The sequence below is a fragment of the Triturus cristatus genome, chromosome 11 (assembly GCF_964204655.1).
Source record: "Triturus cristatus chromosome 11, aTriCri1.1, whole genome shotgun sequence".
Lineage (NCBI taxonomy): Eukaryota > Metazoa > Chordata > Amphibia > Caudata > Salamandridae > Triturus > Triturus cristatus.
In genome coordinates this window covers 371,830,632-371,857,858 of record NC_140594.1, presented here as the reverse complement: position 1 = coordinate 371,857,858, position 27,227 = coordinate 371,830,632, and the positions used below count along the sequence as shown (strand labels likewise).

Sequence of the window (27,227 nt, the reverse complement as noted above, 5' to 3'; positions counted from 1 at the left end):
ACCATGGTAACTTTGTCAGACGTCATGGAGTCTCCGATGCATTATACCTCACACACACTGTAGTCCTACAATATGTAAAGAAACACTGGGCCCCACACAGGGAGGAACCCCCTCGGCATGAAATGGTCTTCATGACCTACTTGATGAGAGAGGGCCGTCATCTCACTAAGTGGCTATACAAAGGCATTACAACTCACACTAGAACCCCATTGATGGACGTGTGCAACAAATGGTCCACGGACCTTGGTACAGACCTGACAGATAAAGACTGGAGCATGATCTTCGGATACCCCAAGATAATCCCTCTTATCACCAAATTTAAATGTATTCAATATATGGTCTTACACAGGGCATATCTCACCCCACACCGGCTGAAACGCATATTCCCAGCCACACATCGTTGCCCCAGATGTAAGCTAGAAGACCCTGATTTATTACACATGCTCTGGCAGTGCCCTGTGCTCGCATCTTACTGGACGGAAGTGGTTACCTTGGTCAAATCTACGGTTGGGATCCCTGTCCCGGACACGCCTGCAGTCTGCTTACTAGGGCTGATCCGACCCCCTTAAGCACAGAAGGTACAGCTTTGCTTTATAGATTTAGCACTACTTCTGGCCAATCGCTCAATCACGATGTGGTGGAAGTCGGTTACACCCCCACTGCTCTATGGCTGGCACGGGGAGGTGGTGAGGTGAGGTGGGGTGGCACGGAGAGTGCTGCTATCTGCCGGGAGGAAGCCCGAGGACTGCACAAAAAAAATATCTCTCTGGACTGGGATAGCATACTGGAAGCGTTCAAGGCACTGGCACCGCCACCAGTCCCAGTAACACGGGAATAACGGAAGCTTTACTGTCCAGGCCCTCTTTTAGCTTACACTATTAATGATCCAGATGTCTCGCAGACCTAACACTGTATAGTATATACTTTGAAATGTTTGAGCATTAACGGGAGCAGCTAGCAGAGAGCACTCTGACAAATAAGTTGATGTGGGTAGTACCAGACTAAGTTGGGAAGGGAGGGATGGGATAGTTTATTTAATATGTTACACTACTCTTCTTAACACATGGCAGCAGTGCTGAAATGTAGCAGGACGTGGACTAATTTGGACTGCATCTGAATGGAATGGTGTTAAGCATGAACACAATAGGAGATGTCACACTGCTGGATACACACGGAACTACTATTGTACTCTTAGCAGCCCCCTTTTTTTCCCCCAATCCAGACTGTACTACGACATTAAATGCAATTCATGTTTGTGTATTTGGTAATAGATGTTACTAATGGAAGAAAAACAAAAAATTTAATAAAATGTGTTCTAACAGAACACAATGACATTTGACACACATTTATTTATGTGCACATCAGTGGTGTTTCCTCTTCACTGGTGGAGGAGCGTCCACCCTGCCTGCTGTGAGCACAATAGTACACACAGAATAATAAAATGGTCATTACCATTTTATTATTCTGTGTCCTGCGGGCCTGCTCTGCTCAGACGCCAATGCGAGGGTGTGGGCGGGGCAGCTTCCTGCAGATTGCTGGATGACTGCTGCCAGTGCTCACTGCGCCTGTCAGATTGGCCTGCTGTAAACAGTCGGCCTATCCGACATGCGCACTTTAGACACTAAAATTGGGATTGCATGCACAGGCCCCCAGCCTCAAAATGAGCACTGGGGTAGCCTGTTCCTACTAATCCGGGAGCTGCTCTCAGCATGAGGACAGCTCCCGGATTGGTTGGATTTGTACAGGAAGTCAACCCCCTTCCTTCCATTTCCTCTATCGCAGAGACGAGAGCCACGGACTGGAGCGCCATCACCATTGATGGCTGCATCACCATCTTGGTGAGTTTTTCGGCCTCGCGCCCCACCTCACCAAAGTTTTATGTTACTAGCCGCCCCTGGTGCACATAGAGGGCAATATAAATGTTTTATGTTACTAGCTGCCCCTGGTACACATAGAGGGCAATATTCTTCTATCTCAGTTTTGCTTACACTACCACTTCGTAGGCTCTATCAATACACCTTGAACATTCTGTACAAAGGCTAAGTTCATCATGCAAGATGTTACTTGCTCTGGCTGCTCTGTGAGAGGGCTATCACAATAGAATAAACAATAGCGGCCTGACTGGGGCTCTGGCATTGTAATATGGATGATGATATTTTATATACGGCAACAATCAGGGGTTTGTAAAGCGTGCTACTCACCCGAGAGGTTCCCAAGGTGCTGGGGGGTTGGACAGAGGAGCAATACACTGAGACCCATGCCGAAATTCCAACCCAGCTGATTTGTTTACCTCATGCGAGAGGTGCTTCCAAATTGTCCACTAAGACGGGCAGCTTGATGACACTTACCCATAGGTAACAGGGAGTTCGATCATCCGCTAGGGTTTTGGCAGATTCACTCACCCTAGAGATGATAGGTTAGGATGCGCTAGACAGAAGTACAAGATGTTACAGTACTTGTATGCAAGTATATATTCTCTGTAATCAGCAGAATGTTTGAACTGTTTATCTTGTTCACCATTCTTGCAGTGCTAATCACATTATACTCTTTCCTTCTATTGATTATTGCCGCACAAGTATTTTACTCGAGAATCACAATGAATATATATTGGAACACTTTGCTATGTATATCTTGTGCATCTCTTTGGGTATGCATAAGTAACTAAGCAATAGGGTTCTAGTTCTGTTACCACAATTACCTTGGAGTCAGGGTTGTCATGTTCTGAGTTCACACATCCATTTGTTACCCTGTAAGGTTAGGGGTGCAGATGGTGTACTGTGAGCTTGCAGAACTTAGGCCAACATATCCGGATGGTGTGCGTGGAATCAGTCTCTCACAGTCCTGGTAGTTATGTTGTCCAACAAACGCACAGATTTACTTGGCAAATTATAAGCTGTAAAACACCAAAGGCAAAAACAACACCAAAGGAGCATGGCCTTCTATCCGCCACCCTCCATTACTATTTTGGTGACCGATTCATCCACCCTTCAGTGAGGTGCTCTTCTGGAGGAAATGGAGATGAGAGGCCTCTGGTTTTTCACTAAAGCATGTGCAGCACATCAACCTGCTTTGAACTGACCTCAGTCTGCCTCCCATACCTTTGGGGTCAGTCTGTTTAGATATTAATGAACAATACGACTGCAATGGGATATGTAAATAAATGGAAAGTTGGGTCTCACTGTCTTCCCTGGGAAGTGTTGAGGCTCTGGGATTGGGCGCGCCTGCATGGGATCTGGCCAACGGCATAACACAGGCCCCTGCAGTTTATGCAGTGCAGGGGGCCCTCGACTCTTCCCGGCCCCAAACAATTCAGAGGGGCCCATTCCACCTAGGTCCAGTGAATATTTGTGAGATATGGGATACATAGTGGCCCCTCTTAACATTCTGCAAGGAAGCCCATCATTTTACGTTACGCCACTAAATCTGGCTAGTCACCAACCATATGGCCAGTTTTCTGAATACCAGGACAGACCACCTCAGTTGGCATCATCTTGCCAACCATGAGTGGCATCTTCACCCGAAGGTGGTCCAGTACATATTTGCCCTGTGGATACCCCTCAGGCGGACCTCATTGCCTCTTTTGACCTTGCCCTCCGTTCTGTGCCCTCCAGTATCAGCCTCAGGGAGGCTGGTGGAACACATTTTGTTTGAGGTGGACCTTTCCACTGCACTACACGTTTCCTCCTATACCTGTGATTTCTTGAGTCCTGAGGAAGATTCATTAGGGCTGGGCCCAAGTCATCCTCATTGCCCCTGCCTGGACGATTAGGGTCTGGTACGCAGACCACCTGTGCCTCTTCACATTTGTCCTGCTGTATCTACCTTTTAGGGCAGACCTTCTTTCCTAGCTGGAGGGACAGGTACTGCATCCCAATCTCTAGAGCCTCTTCCTTTATGCCTGGAGCGCGATGATTGAGCTACTTCCCGCTGTGTAAAAAGATGGTCGATGTAATAGTGTCAGTTCACCACCTTTCCACCTAGACTGTCTACACTGGAAGGTAAAATAAGTTTGTTGCCTTATATGCAAAGAAGAACGAGGATCCTTTGAAGGATTGTCTCCAAAGGTCCTTTATATTGTCATCTCAGTGGCCCAGCAGGGCTGTGCTGTGGGCACATTCAAGGGGTACACTGCTGCCTTTTTTTTACATTTCTCTACCTTCCAGACCAACCATCCCTTTTCAAATCCCCTATCCTGATCAAGTTTTTCAGAGGGTTGACTCTTATGTTGACCCATGGTCTCATTTCTTTGATGCCTCAACTGTATTTAAACCTTGTTTTGACTTTTCTCCTTTGAGCCAATCCACAGTTGCCTGTTGACATTCACAACAGTTTTTCCAGGGGCCATTACATTGTCAAAGCACGTCAGTGAGTTGCAAGTACTGAGTGGAGGTCTGCCCATCAGATGCTTCTTTTTAGAAAAATTGGTTATGAAAACTACAGCTGCTTTACTTCCTAAGGTGGTTATCCCTTTCCATCTGCAACAATTTACCACCTTCACCCCATCCTGCCAAGGAAGAGGAGAGGGTTGCACTAGCTGGTCCCCAGAAGGGCAATTTGTTTTTACATTGCCTACACTAAAGAAATCGGGTAGGACAACCAGTTCTTTGTGAGGTATACATTCAACAAAAAAGGCAAGGGAGTCCAGAAGAGGACCCTGCCCCACTGAAAATGCTCTATAAAGATATGCTACGCCTTTGCCAGGGAATAACTACTAGAGGGAATCGTGGCTCACTCCACCACAGCAAAGTTTTCCAAATCTCCGTGTTCCTTTGGTTACATGGGTTTCCCTTCACACTTTAACGAAGCATTATTGTTTGAAATAAGAAATGAGAAGGGCTGGCCATTTTGGACACTAGCTGCTCCAAAGTTTCCTCATTTGACTACTCCTTCGGGTCCCCACTTAAAACTTGTACTGCACTGGTAACTTTTCAGAAGATGTAAAACCTGCAGGTAACATTCAAAAAAGTTACTTGCCTTTGGTAATTATCTTTCTGGTGGATACTCTGTTTACTTGCAGTTTCCTCACTGATGTCGCCCTTATGCCCAGTCTGAAGGAGAGATGTAAGCCACATTAAAAAGGTTGCAATTTAGATTGTAACCGTGCACTGCCTCAAGTGGATTGTCATTTCCTTGTCTCTGCCTCAAAAAGCTCTGAAACAGTGCATGAGGAACGGACATTGGTGCATCAGGTTGGGTGCTTTATGGTTCCAGTGACATCACTGTGACATCGCTTCCAGTGGCCCCATTGGAAATGTTTCCGGACCCAGTTTTGCTCTAGGGGATATTCAACAGGTGAGGAATCTTCAGGTGGGTGGAGTACATACCAGTTGCTATGGGGAAGTAACTTTTCCTTTCTTTCTTACTTAATTAACTATCTGTTGCTGTACTCTGGTTTCTCAATCAATATGTTGAATTTGAATATTTGGTCTCGGGGTTTGTATCCAGAAGGACTTGACCAAGAGCATCACCTGATAAATTCTCCATCATCAAAGTCTAGTGCTGCTGAGTCCATTCTCTTCACCTTTAGCAGAATATTTTTTTAATAAATATTTTTTATATTTATTTAAAAGCAAATGCAGCAGGGGCAAGTAAACGTACAGTATGGTCAGCCTGAGGTCCAAACCAAGTGACCTATGTAAAGGAACAACAAGCAAGAAAAACCCAAACCCCCTCCCCATCTCCCAATATACATCCGCCAGTACAGATTCAGCAGTAGTAGTAACAAACAAGTTACTTGCCTTCGGTAACGCTTTTTCTGGTGGATACAGTATCTGCCTGTGGATTCCTCACCTTGTGAATATCCCCTGCACCAGTATTCCATGTAATTTTTTTCCCCAGCTCTCTACGCCGACGTCATAATACCTCGCCTCTGCTCGCGACTCCGTATGACGTCACCGGAGCCATAAGAGAGCACCGTCTGCGTGATGACGTCAGTTCCACCCATTTTTTTCGTGCCTCCGAGGCGAACAGGTGGACCGACAACAGATTAAAAGTATACACAGTATACAACATTCAAACAAATATACATAGTACATATAAAAAAAGTAAAGCTAAGGAACAAAAGCATTTCCTATAAGTGTACCAGAAAAAACAACTTTGCAAGCAAGGCATCCTTTAAGGTATACAAAGGTGGACAACGGGGAGGCGGGTGGGCCAGTGAGGAATCCACAGGCAGATACTGTATCCACCAGAAAAAGCGTTACCAAAGGTAAGTAACTTGTTCTGATGGATACATCTGCCAGTGGATTCCTCACCTTGTGAATAGATTCCCACAGCAGTCCCACTCCTGGAGGAGGGTGTCCACCTTCCTATACCAAAAGGTCCTGCGAGACAGAGCATGCAAAATGGCCCTGCCTCCTCATCTCAGAGTCCAAGCAATAATGCTTCGCGAAAGTATGGAGGGAGGCCCAAGTTGCGGCTTTACAAATGTCTGCCACAGGAACACCCCTAGCCAAAGCAGAGGTAGAAGATTTAGCCCTAGTTGAATGAGCTCTAATACCCTCAGGAGGAACCTTACCAGCAAGGGCGTAGCAGATCTTGATGGCTAGGATGATCCACCTGGACAGAGTGCGCTTGTGCACAGCCTTGCCTTTAGAGTGTCCAATATAGCCCACGAAGATCTGTTCATCCAAACGAAAGTCCTTTGTTCTGTCAAAATAAAAGCTCACAGCTCTTTTAGGGTCCAAACGGTGAAGTCTTTCCTCTTCCTTGGAAGGATGAGGAGGTGGATATAACACAGGGAGAGTAATAGACTGCCCCAGATGAAAGGGAGTAACTACCTTAGGTAGGAAAGCAGCCCTGGTCCTAAGAACCATCCTTTCAGCATGCAAGGATAAAAACGGGGGTTTTGAACTAAGAGCTTGAAGCTCACTCACCCTCCTTGCCGAGGTTATAGCTACAAGAAAGACCGTCTTAAAAGACAACCTCCTCAAAAGACCACTATGAAGGGGCTCAAAAGGAGATCCCATCAAAAAAGTTAAAACAAGATTAAGGTCCCACTGCGGCATTACAAAAGGAGTAGGTGGAAACCTGTTAGTAAGACCTTTGATAAATTTTAATGCAATAGGAGATTTAAATAATGATGGCTGGTCTGGAAGACACAGAAAAGCCGATGAGGCTTATAAATAACCCTCAACCGTGGCCACAGCACAACCCTGCTGAGCCAAGGAGAGAGCAAACTGAAGCACATTGGAAAGATGGGTCTTTAAAGGGTCAATGGATCTCTCTCCATTCCATTTTACAAACTTAGGCCACCTGTAGGAGTAAATGGACTTGGTGAAGTGTCGCCTGGCCTATAAAATAACATCCACCACATCAGGCGGGAGAGAGAAGGAACTCAGGTTGCCCCGTTCAATCTCCAGGCATGAAGGTGCAGGTTCTGGAGGTGGGGGTGTAGAACCTGCCCCTCCGACTGCGAGAGGAGGTCTGCCCTGAACGGGAGACGGAGCGGAGGGTGCGATGAAAGGTGAAGTAGATCTATGTACCACACCCTTCTTGGCCAATCCGGGGCGACCAAAATAATTTGGGCCCGGTCTTGGCGAATCTTCCTCAGAACCCGAGGAATCAAGGGTATGGGAGGAAACGCATAAAGGAGTTGTGAGCCCCAACTCAACTGAAACGCGTCCCCCAACGCCTCCTGCATCGGAAACTGGAGACTGCAGAATGACGGGCAATGCGTGTTCTCGCGAGTGGCAAACGGGTCTATCCGAGGAGTCCCCCATGTCCGAAAGACGTGACGAGCCACCTCCGGATGGAGCCTCCACTCGTGGTCGGCGGAGACACGTACGTTCAGCACCCCGGCCAAGATGATTCACCATCAAGCAAATCCGATGATCCTGAGCCCAGGACCAGAGTCGCAACGCCTCTCTGCAGAGACGGTACGACCCTACTCCTCCCTGCTTGTTGACATACCACATCGCGGTAGTGTTGTCCGTCAGGACTTGAACCGACTGACCGCGAAGGGAAGGGAGAAAGGCCTTGAGCGCCAAACGTATCGCCCGCAATTCCAGAAGATTGATATGAGACAATCTTTCCTTTGGAGACCAAAGACCCTTGATCTCCAGATCCCCCAGATGAGCACCCCACCCTAAAGTGGAGGCATCCGTTATCACTGTGGCCACCGATGGAGGAAGATGAAAGGGCTTTCCTTGAGACAGATTGACCCCCACGCTCCACCAAGACAGATCCGCTGCAGCTTCTCTGGAAATCCTGATAGACTCCCTGAGATCTCCGTTGTGCTGATACCACTGCCTGCGGAGGCACCACTGGAGTGCCCTCATGTGCCAGCGTGCATGGTTGACCAACAGAATGCAGAAGGCGAACAGACCGAGCATGCGAAGGACCTTCAGAACTGGAACAACCGCTCCATTGCGGAATAAAGGGATAGTTTCCTGAATGTCGAGAATTCTTTGAGGAGGAGGAAATGCTCGACACACAGTAGTGTCCAGTACCGCCCCTATTAACAGGTTGCGTTGAGAGGGCACCAGGTGAGATTTGGGCACATTGATCGAAAACCCCAAGTCGAATAACAGATGAGATGTTTCATGCAGATGATATTGCACCATCTCTGGGGACTCTGCTTTCAGAAGCCAGTCGTCCTGGTAGGGAAAGACCGGAATCCCTGACCTCCTGAGATGAGCAGCCACCACTGCCATCACCTTTGTGAAGACTCGAGGTGCAGTTGTTAGACCAAACGGGAGGACTGCAAACTGGTAGTGTTGCGAACCAACCGTAAAACGGAGATACTTCCTGTGCGACTTCAGGATTGGGACGTGGAAATACGCATTCTGCAAGTCGATCGACACCATCCAGTCTCCTTGGTGCAACGCTTGAAGAACCTGTGCAAGGGTCAGCATCTTGAATTTCTCCTATTTCAGGTAAAAATTCAAGACTCTGAGGTCCAGGATTGAACGCAATCTGCCGTCCTTTTTGGGAATCAGGAAATACCGGGAGTAGCATCGCTGACCCCTTTCCTGCTCTGGAACCACCTCTATCGCACCTTTTTGAAGCAACGCAAGAACCTCCTTCTGCAGAAGAAGCAGATGGTCCTCTGAGCAAAAACCTTGGCAAGGAGGGTAAGGGGGAGGACACTCCCGAAAGGGAAGGGCATACCCATTCTCTACGAGGTTTAAAACCCAAAGGTCCGTAGTGACCGATTTCCAACCTCGCAGAAAGTGGGACACCCGTCCCCCCCACAGGTCTCACATTTTCTAGGATGGGGGATCTAGGGCTGCTTCCCTGAAGCTTCATTGGGAGCAGAGGAGGCTGAAGATGAGGAGGGATTGCGACCACAACCTCTCCGGCCCCTTTGTCTTCCTCTATATTATCTATAGAGAGGATTTTGCTGCTGTTGCTGCTGTTGCTGAGGCTGACGAAAGGAACGAAAAGATGACCTCCCAAATCCTCTATACTTCGTGAAGCCAAATCCCTTAGCTGGCGTGTGCGAACCCAAAGATTTCGCAGTAACCCTGCTATCTTTAAATCTCTGCAAGGCGGAATCTGCTTTTTCCCCAAAAAGCTTTTCCCCATCGAAAGGCAAGTCGACTAGAGTGGCCTGAACATCAGCAGAGAAGTAGGAAGAACGAAGCCAAGCCTGCCTTCTAGTGGCTATTGAAGATCCCATAATTCTAGCCACGGAATCAGCCGTATCTAGGCCCGACTGAATAACTTGCCTGGCACCAGCTTGAGTGTCCACAACAACCTCCATAAAAGAGGCCTTCTCCTCTTCAGGCAGTTTAGGGGCTAACTGCTTCACAGAGCATGAACGTAGCGCTCCAATAAACAAGTGGCATTAGTCGACTTAAGCGCCATGCTTCCTGATGAAAAGACCTTTTTAGCTGATTGTTCGATCTTTTTAGAATCCCTGCCAGCTGGTGCTTGAGCGAAGGCGCCTGAAGATTGCTTCGAGCAGGAAGCTTGCACTACAGGGCTCTCTGGTGAAGGGTGAGAGGAAATAAAGCTCGGGTCCCCCGGAGCTACTCTATACCTCCTTGCCACTTGTCTGGAGACTGCAGGTGAAGAAAGTGGCTTGCGCCAAACGTCCATAACAGGCTCTAAAATAGCCTCATTAAAGGGCAACAAGGGCTCAACAATTGAAGATGGTGAATGAAGGACTTAAGTTAAAAGGTTTGGCTTGTACTCTGCAGAGGGCAACTGTAAGTCCAACAACTCTGCAGCCTTCCTAATGACTAAATGATAAGGAGCCAACTCTTGTGGAGGAGGAGATCTGGCAGAAGAATGCTCCCATTCTGGAGTAGTATCAAGTCCACTTGCATCCTGAATGCCCTCAAACTCATCAGTGGAATCACCACCTTCACCTTCCTCCACTTCCTCCCTATATCCTTCCTCCTCCATAATCCTCTGAGCCTCTCTCCAAGAACGGATCCGAGGGCACGGCGTCGGCGGCACCGTACGTGGAGTCGGCGGCACCGAACGTGGAGTCGGCGCCGCCGGAGGAGTAGGCGGGGCCGGACGCGGCGCAGATGGAGTCGGCACCGGCGTCGAGGGAGGCTCCGAAGAAGGCAAACGATCCAGTTGAGGCCGGGAGGATGGATCTCCAGACGGCACCGGGAACTGCCATGAAGGAGCCATCGGCAAGAAGGGCATAAAAGGTGCCTGAGCATAATGTTGCAGCACGCCCAAAGTATACGCCATTGGACCCACGGGACCAGAAGGTGCGCCGGATGGGAAGGCAGCCCTTTGGAAAACCCCATACATAGCATTGAGGAAATGCATCGGATCCGCACCCGGAGTTGGGAAATGCGGGTATGGGTTCGACCCTGGATCCGGTCGAGGAGTAGCAGGAGCTGGAGCCGAAGTATCCTCAACTGGAGCCGCAGGTTCAGCTGGCACTGGAGAAAGATCTTCCACCTGCTCCGGCTCGGCGTCGGAAGCTGGAGACTACACTGGCGCCGGTGACTGTGCCGGAGTCAACCTGGGCAAAGGTGTCTTCTCCGGAGACACACGAGGAGAAGGGGAAGGCGAAGGAGAAATTAATTCTTTACTTCGACGACGAGGTGTCGGCGACCTCGAAGCCTTACTCTTCGACGATTGGCGCCGAGAGCTATGCTTCCTCTTCTTTCTGTGCCTCCTCGACTTCGAAGAGTGTGAAGTCGATGACTCCGACTTCTCCTTCTGCCTACCTCTCCTTTCCTTTTTTGCCTTGGCCATGAAGAGTTTCGCTTCCCTCTCTTTCAGGGCCTTGGGATTCATCTTTCTGCAGCAGGAGCAGTCATCCACATCATGGTCTGAAGAAAGGCACCACAAACAATCTTCGTGGGGGTCAGTGATGGACATGTGACCCTTCCCCCCCCCCCCCCCCCCCCATTCCCTATAAGGTTTGAAACCTGACTTCCTCGTTGAAGACATGGTAAATCCAGAAACAGTAACCCACTGCAAGACAACAAAGTAGCAGGAGAGTGCTGGAAAACCGTTGCGCGTCGACGGCGCAGAAAAAAGGGAACTGACGTCCTCACACCGACGTGGCTCTCTTATGGCTCCGGTGACGTCATACGGAGTCGCGAGCGGAGCCGAGGTATTATGACGTCCACGTCGGCGCAGAGAGCTGGGGGAAATAATTCCATGGAATGCTGGCGCAGGGGATATTCACAAGGTGAGGAATCCACTGGCAGATGTATCCATCAGAAACCAGCATATGAACTCCAGTACCACAGTCAACATCTCCTCCACGTCCATTATGCTGCCACCCGGCCCTGTGTTCCATGTCATCCACCTTTTCCAATGAGTAATATTGGGTCTATTTACCCCACAACTTACGGAATGTTCGGGGGGCAGCCCCTCCTAGCATACATTATTTTTCAGTCATGATGTACATCTACATTCCCCGTTTCTATTCTTGTAACATTGGGAATTCCCCTACCCCCCAGTGTCAGGCTATATCTCTTTTGGCTGCTACTAGGCCGAGAGCACAGAGCAGGATTGGACCCATGGTAGGTCAGCATTGCTGGGGATCCCCAAAATGATTAACTTAAGATCTAACAACATCTGTGTTGAGAACACCCCATTAAGTTCCCCAGTGACTGCTACCCAGTAGTCTTGTATCAGGGGGCAGCTCCAGATTTCATGAAACGATTCCCAGGGATCTCAAACAATGCGGGGTTTACGCCCTTTCAAAGGCATGCAGCCACAGTCGATCATAATACGCATGTTGTAAGATTTTAAATTGCACTAAACTTAGCTGTGATTTAATAACCATATCCCTAGGGTGCATTAGGGCCGCTTCCCTATCTATGTCCTCAAGTTCTGCCACAATCCTCCATCCATTTTCATTGCAGAATATCAGGCATGTTATTGTTAAGGGTTTTTAATATGAGGGAAATAGCTCCCGTACCAAATTCCTTCTGTATGAGCCAGCCCTCTAGTGGAGCATGTTCTGGGATGTTCTGGGATACAGTCTCTGGGGAGTCCCTCTTCTCTCCATGCGTGCCGTAACTGAGCATACTTTAAAAACTGATTTGCGTTCATACCAAATTATCTTTGTAGCGAGGAGAATGGCATAATATCTCCACCTGGATATCCCAACTAGCTTTTGTAACTCGAGAAGCCAGTTCCCTTCCCACAGGGGTGTTGCCCTTGTAGGTTTGCCATGTCATTCCATAGTAGTCATAGCCCTATCCCAGACTGCTATTGTTACCTGAGTGATAGAGAGGAAACTCTGGGTCCCTTTTCCTCTGTACAGATAGTTCAAATAGGACCTCTTACCCATTGTGCCCTCTCCAATCTAAAGGTTGATTGGTCCAGGGGAGCAAATAACCAGTCTTCGACATTCATAAGGTGGGCCGCCCAATAATAAGCACTGGGTCGCTAACCCGTTTGCACATGCTAAAATTGGTCGTACATCTGACCCTAGGAGAATTATACTCCTAGGCCCCAGATCATACCACTAGTCCTGCACTTAGGGTGCCGCCGCCAGTCCATGTCGTGGCATGGGGGGGGTGGTCACTGGATCATGCTCTAGCTGTGCTATATCGATCACCATTGGGTGGAGGGTTTCCCACTCCGATCCCTGATCAGCCCCTGTATAGCCATGCCTAGATCCCGCCTCCAGGACTGCAGTCTTGTGTTAGTGGTGATCTATCTAACCCCCTCCGAGTCCGAGAAAACCTCTGAGCGTTGCTCAGGGCCTCTGTTTAGTCAGGGTGTACCCTTATTTCTACCCCTTGATTGTCGACCTCACCTCCTGGTCTTCCTCTTGTGTCTGAACCCTCTCCTCCACTCCGGGAAGTGTGCCAGACACCACACCGCATCTTTGGTGGTAGCCCGGGATTCTGCAACTTCTTTACACAGACCCTGGACTGTATCTTCCAGCTCTGATATCCTGGTCTCCAGTGAAGTAACCCTTTCAGCCACATTGCAGAGATTTTGCCTCAGGAGGGTCACCTCTGATCGTACCTCCTTGACTCTTCCTTCCAGGGTCTCACGGGATGACTGAATCGCCAGAAGGAAGGCTGCATTATCTGACATCACAGGGGGGCTTCCACTTCTGGAGGTGCCACTATCTTAGTGTACCGGTCCATCTTCCCCTATCTGAGAGGCTTCAGCTCTTTATCACGGACCATTGCATCAAGCATTGCGGGCCCCAATCCAGACCAGCCCAGCCCACCTGCATCAGAGGCAGCAACCCAGGCAAGGCCACACAGGGGTAGGGCTTAACCACAAATCGATTCTGGCTTGCCACTGGCCCACAACAAAGGGGTGGGGGGGGGGGGAGCACCCACTCTCACCTCAAGTCTCTGCACTTGTGACTAATATTTCCATAGGCCAGTAGATCACTCTATCCAGGGGTCATAAGGATAGTGAATGGCACTCGCTAATAAAAAACAATATAGTGGGTGGTGATTGGGGGGGAGGTACCACAATCCAGTGTTTAGTCCTGTAGATACGGACAATTCTCCCCCAGTCTTATTACGTTTGATCCTGCCACTGTAGCACTATTGAGTCTGGGCCAGTGCCCCTGACCCCCCTCCTGCTGCACTGAGGCAGTGAAGGGGTCAGTGTTTAATTTACTCCAGGCTGGCCTTTGTGGGGCCCAAGCCTTGGTGCCATGTTGCTGGCGGATCAGGCCCGTCGACTGGTCAGCAGGTTTCAGGCGTGGGCCTACAGGGCACGACAGCCCCTGCAGCACCAGGCCTCTGGCCCAGGCGGACGCCAAAGAAGGAAAATGGGGAGGGATGCCCAGCACCCACACACTCCTCACCCGTGCACACCAGCCCAGGCCCTCACTTGCGGTATGCCCCACCTCCATGCTCGTGGTCTCGGTCCTCAACGATGGTACAGAGGAGAGTCACTGCACTCCTTTTTTGGCCGGGGGTGGGGGGGGGGGGCGGTGGTTTAGAACTCCCATGCCAACCGGAGAATCTGTCACAGCCGAACCCACCGCTCTCCTAGGGAGTACTGCTGTCTGCCAGTGCTGTCAGGCCTGCCCTCCACTTTCCTCTGCCGCGGTCTATAAACGGGTCACCGCCTCCGAAGCAATGTCTCCGGCGTTCCTGGACTCTCCCATACCACTGCTGCGCACCCAGGCCGACGTTTGGCGGATGCCGGTCTCTTCATCCCGCCCAGTGAGAAGGCCTTGCAGACTGCCCACAATTCACTGAGGGGGTAGCCCAATCTACTGTTCCCCCGACTGGGTTCTGCTCAGCCACAGGGCTGCCTTAGCATCTAGGGGACCGCCTCTTGGTGGCGGATTCCAAGGTTTACCGACGTCTTCCTTGGCTGCAATGTGGGTTACCAATCTGCACTCAACTACCCCTACATCCAGGGGGCTGGGGGTTGGCTCTGTGAGACTCTTCACTTGTGGGTTGGTGAGGATTAGGACAGATTAGTTATGAGCCTGTCGCGTAGCATACTTAAAACCCGTCCGACTCAGCCATCTTGGTCACGTTCCCAGCTGTAGCAGAAAATTAATCAGACTCCTTTGGATAAAGTTTCTACTGTCTTATCCGCTGCATCTTGTAACCATGGGTTACAGCTCTAAAATGGCAACTTATTAGTCCATGACAACTTGCCTACAACTCCATCAAACGAAACTGCAATAAGCAATAAAGAGCTGTTGTCCCCATCTCTGCTGACTGGGCACAGCACTTTCAGGTGGATCTCTTCACGTTGAAGCCTTCTCTTTTCCACTTTCTGAGGATGGAACTTTTCATTTGAGGTACCATGTTCTATTCTTTAATTGTTTCAGATGAAACTTGTTGGTGTACTGTTTTCTTCATTCCGTGTGTAAGGTTCTGAATTGGTCTAGATCTACAAACGTTTCCCATTTTTGCCTTCTATTGTTAGATTTTCCCTGACATTTTTTTGTGGTGTTATGTTTTTTCAGAGATCTCGATTGTATTCACTTCACTGTGTTGATTTCTGAAGAGTGGGGCCTGGGCAGTGTTTGGTCTCTCTTTGCATTAACTTCTTAACTAAGGTCTGCCATTGTGGGTGCAGTGAGTGTTTCTCTGGGTTTAATAATGTTTTATTTCTTATTGCAGTATCCCATGTACTCTCGCGATTATGTCTATGTACGGCGCTATCATGTGGACCAGGAAAACAATTTAATGGTACTAGTGTCCCGGTGAGTATTCAGCATAAGAAGCGAGTACAAGTAATTGTCTTGTGACAAGACTAAAGTACCAATCGGTTTAGTGAAGTACATTACATTAGTGCATGATTGGCATTGGATGCCAATTACATATGCACAGAAATACAACAGGCTGTTCACACCACTGGCTGGAGGGTGCAGCATACATGCAACATAAATCAATTTGTTTTTAGAAGATGTGAGTGTACATTAGGTGTAAAAAATAGAAAATAAGCTGGTCTAAGGGACAAGTGAAATAGCAAGACAGAAACCTAGAGGTTTCAGAGCACTTTTCAGATGTTAATAACAGGAACATCTCTGCAAAAATAAGTCCAATGAGTAAGAAGAGGGTAGCTAGTGAAAGAAAAAAAAATGAAAATGGGTATAAAAGACTTTACAAATTTCATAAATAGCTAAATGTCATTGTGAATGTCTTGTAATACCTTGCTGAAAACTACTGTTCCCTGTTTACTCTTGTGCCTCCGTCTTCTTACTATCACGTTACCACCTACTGGATAAGATTCTTACGTAACACCTTGCTGCTGCGTTTGGCTCTTTGGTTCAAAGTCCTTAGTCAACTGAGTAAATACAGATTCAAATGTGGATAATGAGCCCGATATATGCCAAATATCACAACCAAATAAATCTAGCATATGACAAAAACGTAACCTCTGCAGAGGCAGCTCTAAGAACTCAGCCCACCATTAACTGCTTTGGCAAGGAGCATATTCAGGGCGAGATTGTGTGGTATTGCGCTCATAATAAATGGTTTCTGATGAGGAATGAACTGCCATCTTCCACCCTTAATGTAGACGTTTCAGAGGTTTGTTAAAGCAAGGCGACTAGAGGAAACAAACTGTCTAACCTTCATTTCCCCTCGCCATTAGTACCCTCCCTATACGTAGGCCAGGAGGTACTCATACATGGTTTGGAAGATCACCTTGAATAGAGATTCAGTACCCGTGAAGGGACTATCTTAAAAGTTAATCTTTCAGGTCACAGGCTATGCTCTGTTATTGCACATGAACTTGCATTTGACATTTTAATTTGCAGAGTAAAATTTAGACTGGGAGCCTCATGGTGAAAATTACTTAAGCAGAATGGTCCCTGAGCTGCATTTAGATACTTCAACTGTTGTCCATTAGACTGTTGCTTTCATTTTGGGGATTCTTTTACTTATCAGATAGTATCCATTAAGGATCAAAACTGTTGTGAGCACTGTTGTGTATTTGTCTTTTTCTCTTTTCCGTTCAGAGCCGTGGAGCACCCTGATGTCCCAGAATGTCCAAGCTTTGTACGTGTTCGAACGTATCAGTCGCAGATGGTGATCCGGCCCCACAGCTCTTTTGACGAGGTCAGTAGACAGACCTTTTATTTTTTTCAGCAACCTCAAAAAAATTGACCAGTACTCGATTGATCTGCATACATGTGCATGTGTATCTACATACAGCAACACATGCTTACAGGGTAACATTTACAGTTCGTAGTATCTGTTCGTAGCATCTAGTGCTGTAGATTCACATGCTCTCGCATGATGTACCCACAGATGTTTTCACCTTTTTGCATTTTACTCCCATGTTTTGGGCAACACACACATGCATCATTAGACACTGTCACCACTCCATATACTACTCTGGCCCACGCTACAAAAAAACAGTCCAACATGGAATTGATGCCCATGTGCATTGCTACCTTGTGACTCAAACGTCGTCTTCAAAGGAAAAAAAACTCTTAAACGTCCGAGCCCAAAACTAGATGGCAGAAGTATGCTAAGCATGTGAATCTACAGTACTACACGCTACAAAGAGATGCTTACAAGGTAGCTTTAACCCATTGAGAGCTTCGTTTTCAATAAACCCAAAAGGCTGCACTTGGCCCACCTGGATGACTTTTGAATCCATGAGCTTTGAAATGTTTCTACACAATGTGTCAGAGAATAAGTTAAATGGGCTAAAGGAATATAATGAAGCAGCTTAGCTGTATATCTGGTCCTCTGTTTCAGTGGAAACTAGCTCCATTTTAGATTCTGGATAATGCAGTGGGCTAAAGGCCGAGCTGCTGAGCTTCCAGTTACGAAACAGTAAAAATCTCCTGTCCCTAAAGGTCCACCAGCCAAATAAAAAGCTTCTCACAAGAGCAGCGTCAATGGCGGAGCTTTTGGGTGCAGTTCATTAGTTCAGTAGCCACTGAGGGTCAGTAAACGGGTGTCCAAGCAGAACATAATTCAGTATTAATGTTACAGGTCCAGCTGCTCCGAGATTTCTGTGAGGGCAGCTTTAGTGTTGTTGGTCAGCACCCACTATGATGGGTAAAACCCCTATGTTGTAAACTGCCAGTTGTTTTTAAGCGTTCTTTGTTGCGGGGGCCGTATAGCAGGGCACCAATTGGACCACAAATATTTACCAGCTTCAACTAGAAACTGGACTTTACAGTTGGGGAGAGTTCCTAATGGCAGTCACCACCTAATCAATTTTAAGCCGTCATTGTGCAGCAGAAATTTCTGAAGATACATAATATATATTGGTTTTGAGGGCACCCACCGAAATATTCTCCAACAATTAAATTTGTCTCATGTCAGTCAAGCCATTAACTTACTTCCTTTTACATTGATCCAGTCTTTAGCAAAAAGTGCTTTACCACACTTGATCTTGGAAGGAATGTATTCTATTAATGGAATAAAGGACTTTAGAAAGATATGTTAAATCGTATCATTTTTTTTAACACTACAAGGAGAATTCTATTAACAAGCCATGTATTGCACTCTGGACAGTGGATTGTATTCAGCTTTGTTAATAGTTAATTCAAAAGCCACTTCACAAAAACCAACAGCTTATTCTAAACATTAAAATCTGCTTTTTAGCTTTCTTTGGTAATGTTACTATGATTGCAATTCTGCTTTGTAGTCCTCTGTAGGAAAGTAGGATCTGCTTCTTATGGTTACCCCCACTTTTTGCTTGATGTTACACTGTTTCTGACTAGTCTGACTGGGATCCTGCTAATCAGGACCCCAGTCTGCTTTCTCCTTAAAATGTTATGCCATGTACTTAGGTACACTCCAGATTGGATACTAGGGTACCCTTGTCAGTCTCTAGTATATGGTACATATGTACCCAGGGCATAGGTACCTCAGAGGCCTCCCATGGGCTGAAGCATGTATTATGCCACCCATGGGAGGCTATGCACAATGGAACTACAGGCCTGCCATTGCAGCATGTGTAAGATGGTGCATGCCCCACTAACTTTAGATATAGGTTTACTATATCTATAGGTCACTACACTTAAAACAAATCTATCAGTCACCCCTCTAGCAGGCCTTGACAATCCTGAAGACAGGGTGCTGGGTTTTATGTGAGAGGGTGACCCTGCATGAGCAGAGACCCTCTGCAGCCTTCGGAGAACATTCTCCCGGGTTGTTTGTGACGCAGCCGGACATATAGGTAGAGGTGCATTATACGCTCGAGTAAAGTGCTATCTTGAAAACCACTGCAAAAAAACATGTTGTTTTTGGTATCAAACACCTTAGAATCATACCTCCACACCAGTAACCAGTGTGGGAGGTATGAATCCCCCCTTCTCATACAAGCTTCGTGGGGGTCACTGGTCTTTCCGGTACTAGCCTTCTCGACCCGGGCAGCACAAAATGGTTTCTACCGACCAGACACAAATTTCTTCCTTCCTGCTGCTGAGCCAAGCTCGAGCAGGGGAAGGTAGGATAATAGGCATCCTGTCACAGGGAGGTGTGACCATCTCCCAGACAGGATTTAGTGTATTTGGGCTGGGTGGGTGCCCTTCCAATGTACCTGAAAGTCTGCATCTGGGGCACACTTGGTGTCCCTGTGCATAGTCCAGTTCAACCCAGTCCTGGGAGTCGTTGGCTCCTGCTCTGGCACGAAACTGGACAAAGGACAGGGGAGTATCCTACCCACTGTTCTGGCCATTCCCCAGGGTGTGTCCCCTGAATCTGTCCAACCCTCTCCCGTGGGTACAAAAGGGCTTACCTGGCTGTAGGACCCTAGATTCGATGTGGACAAGATTCTGATCAAGAAACCACTGACCTTTGACCGTCTGGACACTCTGGACTTCACTGAACTTCGACTGGGCCTGACTTAGTCTCCCTATCCATCCAAAGCATCGTCTGTGCCCGTGCACCATACAGGCTCTGTGTAGGACCTGTGGAGCATCAAGGACAACTGAAGTATCTCCTTTGGGGTGAAGGAGTCACTCCCCTGCATTCACAGGCACCGTAAAGCAACTGATCAGTCTGATGATCCTGAGTTCTGGCGGACTCCGAAGGCTCCAAGAACACAGGAGGTGGGTTCCTACGTTCCTTGAGGTCGAGCTGCCCTCTCACTGAGTTTGAGGCCAGTATCCCTCGTGGGGACCGCATAACCCGAACCCCTGTGCACAGCGTACATTTGCAAATGCATATGCTTGTTGGTGTTCCCCAACCAAGTGCTTTGGGCAATCGATAGCCCCAACTTCTACGCCCATTTCATACAAAGGACTTCGGCATCCTCGCACTCTGTGCCCTGCAAGCTGTTGTTTTGTGAAACTGCTAGAGGTCTCCTCGCAATTCCCGTGCCATTGGCCTGTGGATCCATTTGAGGGACAACACTGATTTTCTTGGGCTCCCCTGGTTACTCCAGGCCTGACCTGACTCCCCTTGCTGTGGTGAGTCTCCTGGTCCTTGGTGGGCCAGACCATGACCTTCCTCAACCTTCTTTGTGTGTTGCCTCTGCCAAGGCTTGTTGGTGCTCCCGCCGGACACCAACCCCTCAGCAGTCGACATCCTTTGTGGGACAGCTCCGATCCTGCTCCTGGTAGTCCTCGATGTCTCCTGGTCCCCGTGGCTGCAGAGTCAAGGTCTCTCTCTTCACACCTGAAGCACCCGACATCGGTGGGCATTCTTCTACCGAGCCCCTGGTCATTCCTGAGTGACCCAGACTCTGTCCCCTCTGCTTTCAGGTACCTTCCTTAAAGAATCCACCAGTGGGCTCTACCGGGCACTTTTCTTCTCTCCAGTAGTGGCATTTTAAGGCTCCCATTGAAATCAACGGCGGTTTCCGACGCCACTTTGACCCTATGCACCCGGCTTTCCTGCGATAGGTAACTCTGGTACTTCGGTATCCTCGGGTGGGGTTGGCTCTCCAACCTTCTTTGTTCTAAAGGGTTTCTTAATAATCCACTGGGAAGGGTCCTTAAGCGCTAAAACTGCGACTCTCCCATTGATTTGTACGTAGCACGCGGTTGTGTTCTCACACTGCACCCGACCTCCGTGGGGTCCCTCCTTACTCGCCATGGGTGGTTCCTTGGGGTCTCAGCGATTCTACAACCTCTAGACACTGTCTTGGCTCGAGTTGTGATTCATTTACCACTATTTTAGTATATGGTTTGTTCTCCCCTGTAGCCCACTGTGTATTAGTGCTACTTTTGTTTGTTTCTGTACTATAGTATTGTGTGCTTTGTGTTTATCTGCGTGTAGCAGATACTGTGAGGTATTTAAGGTGTTATAATAATAAATACATATTTTTATAACTACTGGGTGGTTCTTTCATTTAACCAATACAATAAGGTTGCATTCTGGTAAAACAAGCTTCTCAACATTCCTTCAAGACTAAGCCTGAAGGTTGCCCTCCACAGCTACTACTTGGATAGCTTTCAAAGGTTATCTTTGACCTCTTAAATTACCATAAGGGTTGTTTGGACTGGTGCAAGGTGCCCACTTTAATTAGTTGACATCATATACCAGACCAATTTCTCACATCCTCTTTCCACACATTCAGGAATATTACTCTGGTGAAGCAGAAAGTATTAAGAATGGTTACCTTTTCTACTTCACCTCCTTAGAGACAAAGTTTGCAATCGATGCACAGCATGTGAATCTAAAATTTCTCAATACAAAAGAGGACGCTGCGCAATGTAACAACACATTGGCAGGTTCAAGCAATACTAGATTCACAAGTTACCCGTCTCTTCTGTAAGAAAGAAGAATAGTGCACTGGATTCTCATTACAGTACATTTTTTATACCACACTCGCTAGCTTACCCTCTACATGATGTCAAGAAAAATGCAATCTGAAGATGGTATCTGCAGTGGGACTCAAGTTATCATCGTTACAAGTCACTGTAGTCATGCATATGGGCACCACCCACATGTTTTAGTGAACAAGATGTTGTTTGAGATTAACTGCTAATGTAACGGATTATACATAACGTGTGAATATAAAGTTTTTTCAAGCTATAAATCCGTTATGAGAGGTAATTAACGTGATTTCTGAGTGAGCAGTATACTTGTTAAGTGAATAATGTTTTTAATGGTTTTTCAGTGAATGTTTAACGCTGTCTGTCCTTCACAGAATGGCTTCGATTATTTGTTGACTTACAGCGACAATCCACAGACTGTGTTCCCAAAGTATTGTGTAAGCTGGATGGTGTCGAGTGGTGAGTATGTGTTTCGTGTACTTCTAATGTTGAAAGTCTACAAGGCTGCCTTGTGTCCTGTGCAGGAAGGAAGGTGGAGTGGGGTTGGGTAGTTGGCCACAAACAGGGGCTGCCTGTTTGTGAAATTTGGTATCACAATGAAGTTGAGTTTTGGGGGGGCTGGGTAAGGTAGTATAGCAACGTTTTGAAAATGTTTGAGTAGGGTGTTCCTGCTCAATTGAGTAGTGGATTTTTGATTGCATGATGTTTGGTTTTAAGGGAGGGAGTGAGTGGAGTCTTTGGGGAATCAATGGGATTTGGGTATCTGATCTTTTTGCTGTGAATCTTTTTTTACGCCTGTTATTAAATGTTGTTCACAAGCTATCCTCTATTTAGGGATGCCGGATTTCCTGGACAAACTTCACCTGGCTGCTGTGAGAGCCAGAACCATGGAAATTAAAGTGAAGGATTACATCTCTGTGCCCCGGCCAGTGGACTCCAGCTGCGAGGCCAAAACTAGTGCTGAGCGCAAAGAGGACAACAGCCACAGCACGGGGCAGATGGGCTATGCCTAAGCAGGAAAACTTGTGTTGAGATGTGGCCATCTTTGGCCCTTTTCCAACACTGAAGGGGCTCCGTGCACTGCTCCTCGTCCAACCATCTTGCAGGATTACCGCCACAAACGGTGGCAGTTAAAGGACGCCTTCGGCAGCGATGAGTCACAAAGGAAGTACACTTTAGGAGCTTGTTTTTCACCAAGATCAGCCTTAGCCTGTGTACTTCTGGCCAATCCGAGGTTCTACTGACATTTCAGCGTCTAAGCCATGTGCTTTGGCTGCCAGAACTTTTGATAAGCTGTCTTTTATGTAACTTTGTTTGAAGAGGAAGCAATGCAAACATTCCCCCAAAGTCACCTTCCCTGCTACAGTAGCTGAAGTGCATGCAAGGTTCCCGCCTCCCTTTCAAGTTTGAAGAGACTTGAAGGCTCATTTTCCATGGTATTTAGTTTCAAAGTGAATGCAGGTCATCTGCAGTGGGTGCCCAGGTGACATGCCCTGCCTTTCAGATCTAAGGTGTGAGCGAGTGTCTTCCACCCCACTGCTGAGGTCTGAACATTTTGGAAAATGCCCCCTCTTGCTTGGTTGATGTTTGGGAAGTAGGAAAGAGCTACCCTGTGTGCCTGTTATACAGATGTGCTGTAAGTTTAAATGTTTAGTTCCTGCAGCGCAGAGTGCTTGGGTGCGGATTCACAATAAGGCAAGGGTAGGGGTGTGAACTTGCATATATCATTTTGTGCTGACTGTATAACCGGGTTTGCCTGTTGACCAAAAGGTAGCCCCTTTACAACATCTTCTTTGTGTTTAGGTGCTAGGGAGAGGGCGGGAGGGAGTGAAAACCACAGAAATGAATCTGCTTTAGAAGCAGTTTACTTTCTGCCTTTGCTACTTTCTTCATCTCCCCTGAGAGCAGGAGTAGCGAAGGCAGTGCCAGAGCTATTAAAGAAAATGTCCCAGTGCTGCTCCTTCATATTCCTAATCCATGTATCTTATTTGTCTCAGCAGTGCAGAGTATGCAGCTGCTACCTTGGAACCAGTATGTACAAGTGTTCCCGGTAGTCCTTTTCCGGCTGCAAACTGATTCTTTGCTTTCTGCTGATGTGCATATCACATACAGGTGTCCCCTTGCTTGCTTGGGAGCTGCTCCTTTGAGCGCTGCTATGGTACATGCCATACACATGCATATTAAAGGTGACCCTTTTAGTCCATGGAAAGAAGGGAGCTTAAGTGGGGCCTTTAATGTACAGGTATGCATGGAATTTTCCGGCCATGTTTGTGTTGGATGTTTGGAGGAGTGGGGTACAAGCAGGTATTGGCAATCCAAATATCAGCTTTGCGCTGGCTACAGTTATTGTTCGAACACTTCTCTTTTTGCATCTGTATTTTGTACAGACGTAGTAAGGTCCTCCAGACTGGGTATGACAACCAGGGACAAAAGCCTTATCTCACAGGTGTTCTACCTGAGGCTTCTGTGATAAGCTGGCCCATTTCCTTACTGTGAATTGGAGCTTATGTCTTCTTTCTGGGGGCCGGCCTGTGAATGTTTGTGCCCGAGAAGGGAATCTTGACCAGTCTGGTGTAATAACTAATTTCCAGAGTTTATATAGATCACAGCAGGTTTATCTGCAGTCTGCGAGCCGTCTAGAGAGGTTGGAGGACCTTGTGAAATGAACTTGAGCGTGTGCACGGGCATCTTGTCGCTTCTCTGTTGGTGTAAGATGAAGTCAATCCCTTTCTGTGTGGCATGAGGGAGCACTGAATAGATTTTATCTGGGTTGCGGAATAGGCCCCCAATAGTTTGTATCTTTTGATGGCACCTTTAAGCCGATTTCTGGGCAGTGGTGGGAGTTCCCTTAGGACGTGTGGCTGTCTAGCAGCACGTCACTTTATTATCCGCTCCTGGCAGTGGAAAGTAGGATTTCACGATCTGTCCTGGGGATTGGCTGGCAAAGTTAAGTCTTATCCTTTCTTGGAGATTTGTGTGCATTACATGTTCTAAGGTTTAGAGTCGAGCCATGTCCATTGTCTGACCCTAGAGTGGTTCAGTTGTAGATAACTAGCTTGAACTGCCATACCATTTGTACGGCTAAGCAGTATGGGTTATTCCAGAGGATACAGGTGCATTTGTTAATTGTTAACTTGCTATAGGACAAGACCTAAGGTATTTAGCGATGATTCTATGCCTGTGATAATGTGTGTGTGATTCTGACTGTCCCCCTGAGTAACATGGTATGTTTGTGTCTGTCTCTTTTGCTGCAAGGAGATAGAGGAAGCCAACATCTGTTTTTCCCATGCATTAAAAACTGGTCATTAAAAGGGCTATCTGCATTATTGGGGAGGGAGTTTCTTCTTTAAAACTGGAATCTGCAATGTAACATAACAAATGTACATACAACCCACTCAGACCCTGGTCGAGGGAAGGCTATAATTGTGCTTGGACAGGTGATAGGGCTTTCTCAAGAGTGAGAAGAAAGGCTACTTAAGCTATTTCTACTTCTCTTCCTTATTTTCCCCTCTGAAGCCAAACTAGTTGTTGTTCATTTGGTGACCTGAGATCAGGAATAGAATACGCTATTGGGGATAAATCTCCAATTCTGTGGATTGTCTAGTGTATTTGGATAACTGGGGTGGAAACAGCCCTGTTGCACAACATACTTTCCATCGCTGATCCCATCAATGCTTGGAATGTTCAGCAGTTGGATCCCTTGTTAGAATGAGTGTGTTTATTCATCTGGCTTTCTACCTTCCTACTCCAGTTCTAATGCATCTGGCTTTTTACCTGGGTAGTGTAGCATCCAAGTTGCTGGTAAAACGTGCCATGCTCTGTGGATAATTGCTATACAGCCCTAGCGTAGGTTGGATGCTTGCTCTATCACGGTTTGTCCCGAGCTCATGCTGCTTTGTGCCTTTGGCCGAGTCCTGATTGGTTAGCTTGTGTATTTGGCCGACTGCAAACGTTTCGGCGTTCTTTGCTGAAATTCTACAGAGCATGACCCTGCCTTTAGTACATTGGTAAAAACAGCTCTGACCTTTGTACTGGGTATTACAAGGTGAAAGCAGAAAGCCTAAAACCAAAGAACTGTAATAACATTTAAGTCCTTTTTTAACACCCTGCTCTCTCCTCCTTCAGTCTATCATGGTCTGTTTCTCTCACCTTTTCTTGTGCGTGGTGTTAAGACTACTGAACTTTTTTTCTAGTTGGTTTTGACATTGATTCAGTTTCACAGACATATGTGATGCTTTTAACAGTGTGAATAAATCTATAAATTGGTACAATATTTTGAACACTCTGTCAGAAAGCGTCTTGTGGGTTGTTCCTTGCAGCGACTCCATGAATGTAGTCAGAATGGCTATTTCTCTGACTGCTAGGTCCTCACTGGGAATTATTGTATAATCGTAGAGCTACAAACTTTAGGATTTTTGCATCCTATGGGATTTGTAATCTTGCAATTCCTCTCGGCTCTGAATGAGTTTGGTATCTTGGTAGCATCTAGCTACACACAGTTTTTTCTGCTGTGATATAGAAAGTAAAGTCAGTTGAAGGAACTTGGGTTATTTAACAACTCTGTGAAAAATATAAATTCAGACATTGGGCCAGTCAGTGAAGTACAGAAACAAAAGTATATTCTAAGCAACATGATAGCTCTGTTAGGTGATATCAAACTACAAATGCCGTTATGTTTTCCCAAACCAATATATTTGGCTAATAGCTGTTCATTGTTCATTTGTAAAAAAAAAAAAATATATATATATATATATGTATGCAAATCTGTGCAACCAGAAATACAACTCTCTTGAAAAACCCTAGGTCAGGCACCCAAGATGTACAAATTACTGCAATTTACTCCTCTAACATGGAAGCATTGTTTTCCTTAGGAGGATTCATTTTTAGTCCCTTTAATGACTCAAGACAAATGCTGGTAATTTTATATGACCTTTTTAACGTTGTTGGGGAATAAAATGCATCCCATATGAGCTATGTCCAATATTTCCGTACACGTTTTTATGATCGTGTTATTCTTGGTGACCAACGTTGACACCCAATATTGTAAGTCATGAGTTAGCTTTTGGGAGAGTAGCTAGGGAGCTACTTCTGAACAACATACGTTTTTGCAGTACCCCGATAACTGCTAAATATTCTCTCCCAACAGCTAGCTGAAAAGTACAGTGTTCTTTACCATTACTGTAGTTGGAAGAGTGCAGTCCCTGAATGTGTCTATACATATAGGTGGTCAGGGTGGACTGCAAAGAGCCTCAGCAAAAGTCTTTCTGATAGAACCTTGTCATGGCAGATTACTCACCTTTAAATATCCAACGACTCAATAAACCTTTTGCACACTTTGCAACGTTACATTGTTCGCTCCAAAAAAGACAGGATTCAAGCTGCGTCTCAACTGCAGGAAGATGTCGGTCACAGTCACTCTTGAGGTTTGCCTTTTATGCCTGGGCTCTAGCGAAAACAGAGTTGTGTGACCGATGAGCCCCAATTCACATAAAGGTGATTTGCAACAGTGAAGCGAAGTTGTACATTCCCAAATACTCGAAGTATTTACAGTTTAAATGCAGATCCTGCTCTAGGTCACAGGCCCAGACCAATTCCGCTGAAGCTTTGGACAAGTGGAAGTCCAAACATAAGGATCAAACAAGGAAGCAGGACTCGACCC

General features: G+C 46.9%; 1 protein-coding gene across 1 annotated transcript in view; it reads left to right on the top strand.

Annotated features, from left to right (window-relative positions):
• Positions 1-25,841, top strand: part of STARD7 (StAR related lipid transfer domain containing 7) — a 153,200-nt gene extending 127,359 nt beyond the window's left edge. The window contains exons 6-9 of the mRNA XM_085634295.1: positions 15,498-15,580; positions 16,841-16,940; positions 21,943-22,027; positions 22,403-25,841. Coding sequence (XP_085490421.1) covers positions 15,498-15,580; positions 16,841-16,940; positions 21,943-22,027; positions 22,403-22,581 — 447 coding nt within the window. The 3' untranslated portion in view covers positions 22,582-25,841. The remainder of the gene's footprint in view (positions 1-15,497; positions 15,581-16,840; positions 16,941-21,942; positions 22,028-22,402) is intronic.
• The last annotated feature ends 1,386 nt before the right edge of the window (positions 25,842-27,227 follow it).